We start from the raw sequence: 2847 nt of genomic DNA on the forward strand, positions 1-2847 counted from the left end.
GAGCTCAGCAGACTTTACTGAGCGCTTCACTAAGCCAGGCTTGGACCTCCAGAGATCGGGAGCGGACACAGCAAACCTGCGAAAGGGAATACTTCACATCTAAAAAGACAGAACTTCTCTTATTCTGGGACAAGGATTCCTGTTTGCAAGAACCGTATCAAATATGATGATGATTTTCGCTGTCATTACCTTCCTGGGGAGCATCAACTTGGTGAGTTCTTCATATTAACTTAATTAAATATGTCAAAGGAGAGTGAAGAATATTTTTCAAGAAGAGTTTTCCCATTCCAGTTCTAAGTTATTTGACTCTTGTTTGTTCAGGTTTTCTCCTCTTGCTCATCGGTGTGTGAGTGTCCACTGGAGATGCCCAAATGCGCACCAGGTGTCAGCGTGATCCTCGATGGTTGCGGTTGTTGCAAAGTTTGCGCTAGGCAGCTGAATGAGGACTGCAGCCTTACCGAACCCTGCGACCACACCAAAGGGCTGGAGTGTAACTACGGGGCCACCTTTGCCGCTGCTGCAACTCGTGGAATCTGCCGAGGTACGTACAAAGAGAAAGATTGCGTGTGCTTTTAATTCTCCTTCGTATGAGCTTTACAACAAATTTTGGCCAAGATTGATGCACTGTGGAATGTTGATAAAGTAGACCAAATCTCTAAGCACAGGGAAAAAGTTTTTAGCCTAGCTCGATGATCCTTATCAGGCATTTTGAACAGAAGATCATGGGAGAGTAACATTCCTACTCTTTTTTTTCTCCCCTACCTTCTGCAGCCAAGTCAGAGGGCAGACCTTGCGAGTACAACAGCAGGATCTACCAGAACGGAGAAAGCTTCCAGCCTAACTGTAAACACCAGTGCACATGCATCGATGGCGCTGTGGGATGCGTCCCACTGTGCCCTCAGGAGCTCTCCTTGCCCAATATGGGCTGCGCCAACCCAAGACTGGTCAAGGTAGCAGGCCAGTGCTGTGAAGAATGGGTGTGTGACAATGGCAAGGAGACCGACATTATGGAGAAGATCTTTGGCAAAGACAAGATGACCGATGAACTCGAAAGAGACCTCACCAAGAGAAATGAGCTGATTGCAATTGTCAAGGGGGGACTCAAGTCACTAGCTGGTAAGCTATCAATATTACATGAACGTCCTAAAAATATGAGAGTCAAGTGTGCTAATTAGATGTGCTTATTCACAACAGCCTACAGGCCACAAGCTGAGATTCACATGTTTGACAGCCAGAAGTGCATCGTCCAAACCACACCCTGGTCTCAGTGCTCTAAGAGCTGTGGGACAGGCATCTCCACCAGAGTCACCAACAACAACAGTGAGTGCAAGTTGGTCAAGGAGACTCGAATCTGTGAAGTGCGACCATGCACCCAGTCATCTTACTCCAGTCTCAAGGTAAACTTGAGCCCCCACCACATAATGAAAACCCGGCACAATGAGAGTAAATCTTTCCTTGCTAATGCCCCACTGTGTTCGTTCATTTGCAGAAAGGGAAAAAATGCAGCAGAACCAAAAAGTCCAGCCAACCAGTGAAGTTCACTTATGCTGGCTGCTCCAGCTTGAAGAAGTACAGACCCAAGTACTGCGGAGCCTGTGTGGATGGTCGCTGCTGCAGCCCTCATGATGCCAGAACCATCCAAGTCAAGTTCCGCTGCGAGGATGGCGAGACCTTCAATAAGAACATCATGATGATCGAGTCCTGCAAGTGCACCTACAACTGCCCCCATGCAAACGAAGCCTCCTACCCATTCTACCGCCTCTCTAATGATATTCATAAGTTCAAAGACTGATTGGGGAAAACCTCCATTAAACCCCGAAGCAAGACAAATGGCAGCAATTGGCAGCCCAGATGAATGCAGGGGTGTAAATAAGCCGCCAAAAAACGACCAGCTTCTTGTTGTAACTAGATTCCTAAGGAATTGTGGGCTTGCATCAGGAGGACTTTATGAAGTGCACTGTTTGCTGTGACTAGATCAGCAATCTTATGTAAGAATTGCTTCATATTAAGGGAGCATCAATGCTGGCTTCGTTATGGAGCAAGATGTAATTAACACTTGTACATTTATGTTATTTGCTGATATCAATTCACTGTGTATATTTTGATCTTTAACACCTGACATGGCCAAGACTGTAGACTTGTGTGTGCATATGTTAATATGCACACACGCAAAATCAATTAGCGTACTATCCCACAATGTAACCTCGAAACCTGTTTATCAGGTGTGTTGGTTTCATGACTTTCTGACGTGGGCATTATCGTTCATGTTTTGTGGCAGCTAGTGAACTCCCTTCATTAAAAAAAAAAAAAAAAGACAGAGCGAAACATGTCAAAAGATGAATGAATGTTTTTAGTGTTGTTAATAATATTATTTATCTAAGAAAATGTAGCTGCTTTATTTGGATATCAAAAGTCATACTGGAATAAATTGTAAAATGATTTAATTTTATATGCTACAAATAAAATGAACTTATTTATGAAATATGACACCGTCTCACTTTGCTGTGTTCAAAAGATAAAATATAAGACCACAAGGCCACTAGAGTATTTCTGAAGAAATTGTTCCTGTTGGATAGATCTGCGCATCACTTCATTTCTCAGACACCAAACAGGGCTGATCTCTTCTTATATAACATCGCTTTGCTGACTTTCTGTTGCTATCCTGAAGCGAGTTCTTTTCAGTCCATCTGGCTAAGGGTTATACTTGAACGATTGTTATAAGATTAAGGAAAAGATTAGGTCCATGAGTCGTAATGACTATAAAAGTATGCCAAGAGTCTAAATTGCTACTCTGAATGGGCTGGGATTAGACACTTTAAAAGACAATGAATAGAATTATTATATGGA

General features: G+C 43.2%; 1 protein-coding gene across 1 annotated transcript; it reads left to right on the forward strand.

The window, feature by feature from the left end:
- Window positions 1–2487, forward strand: ccn1 (cellular communication network factor 1). Its single transcript, XM_061824845.1, has 5 exons — window positions 1–211; window positions 322–541; window positions 772–1116; window positions 1195–1397; window positions 1490–2487. Exons 1-5 carry the CDS (start codon window positions 164–166, stop codon window positions 1790–1792), a joined length of 1119 nt encoding a protein of 372 aa, XP_061680829.1. The 5' UTR covers window positions 1–163; the 3' UTR covers window positions 1793–2487.
- Window positions 2488–2847: the final 360 nt, after the last annotated feature.

Source organism: Syngnathoides biaculeatus, chromosome 7 (assembly GCF_019802595.1).
Source record: "Syngnathoides biaculeatus isolate LvHL_M chromosome 7, ASM1980259v1, whole genome shotgun sequence".
In the NCBI taxonomy this organism is placed as follows: Eukaryota; Metazoa; Chordata; class Actinopteri; order Syngnathiformes; family Syngnathidae; genus Syngnathoides; species Syngnathoides biaculeatus.

What these genes read in the sequence shown, in the direction of transcription:
- ccn1 (XM_061824845.1), top strand. Translation starts at nt 164, where the DNA reads ATGATGATGATTTTCGCTGTCATTACCTTCCTGGGGAGCATCAACTTG. An exon ending in TCCTGGGGAGCATCAACTTG is followed by an intron (nt 212 to 321) that starts GTGAGTTCTTCA and finishes TTGTTTGTTCAG; the next exon opens with GTTTTCTCCTCTTGCTCATC. An exon ending in GGGACTCAAGTCACTAGCTG is followed by an intron (nt 1,117 to 1,194) that starts GTAAGCTATCAA and finishes TATTCACAACAG; the next exon opens with CCTACAGGCCACAAGCTGAG.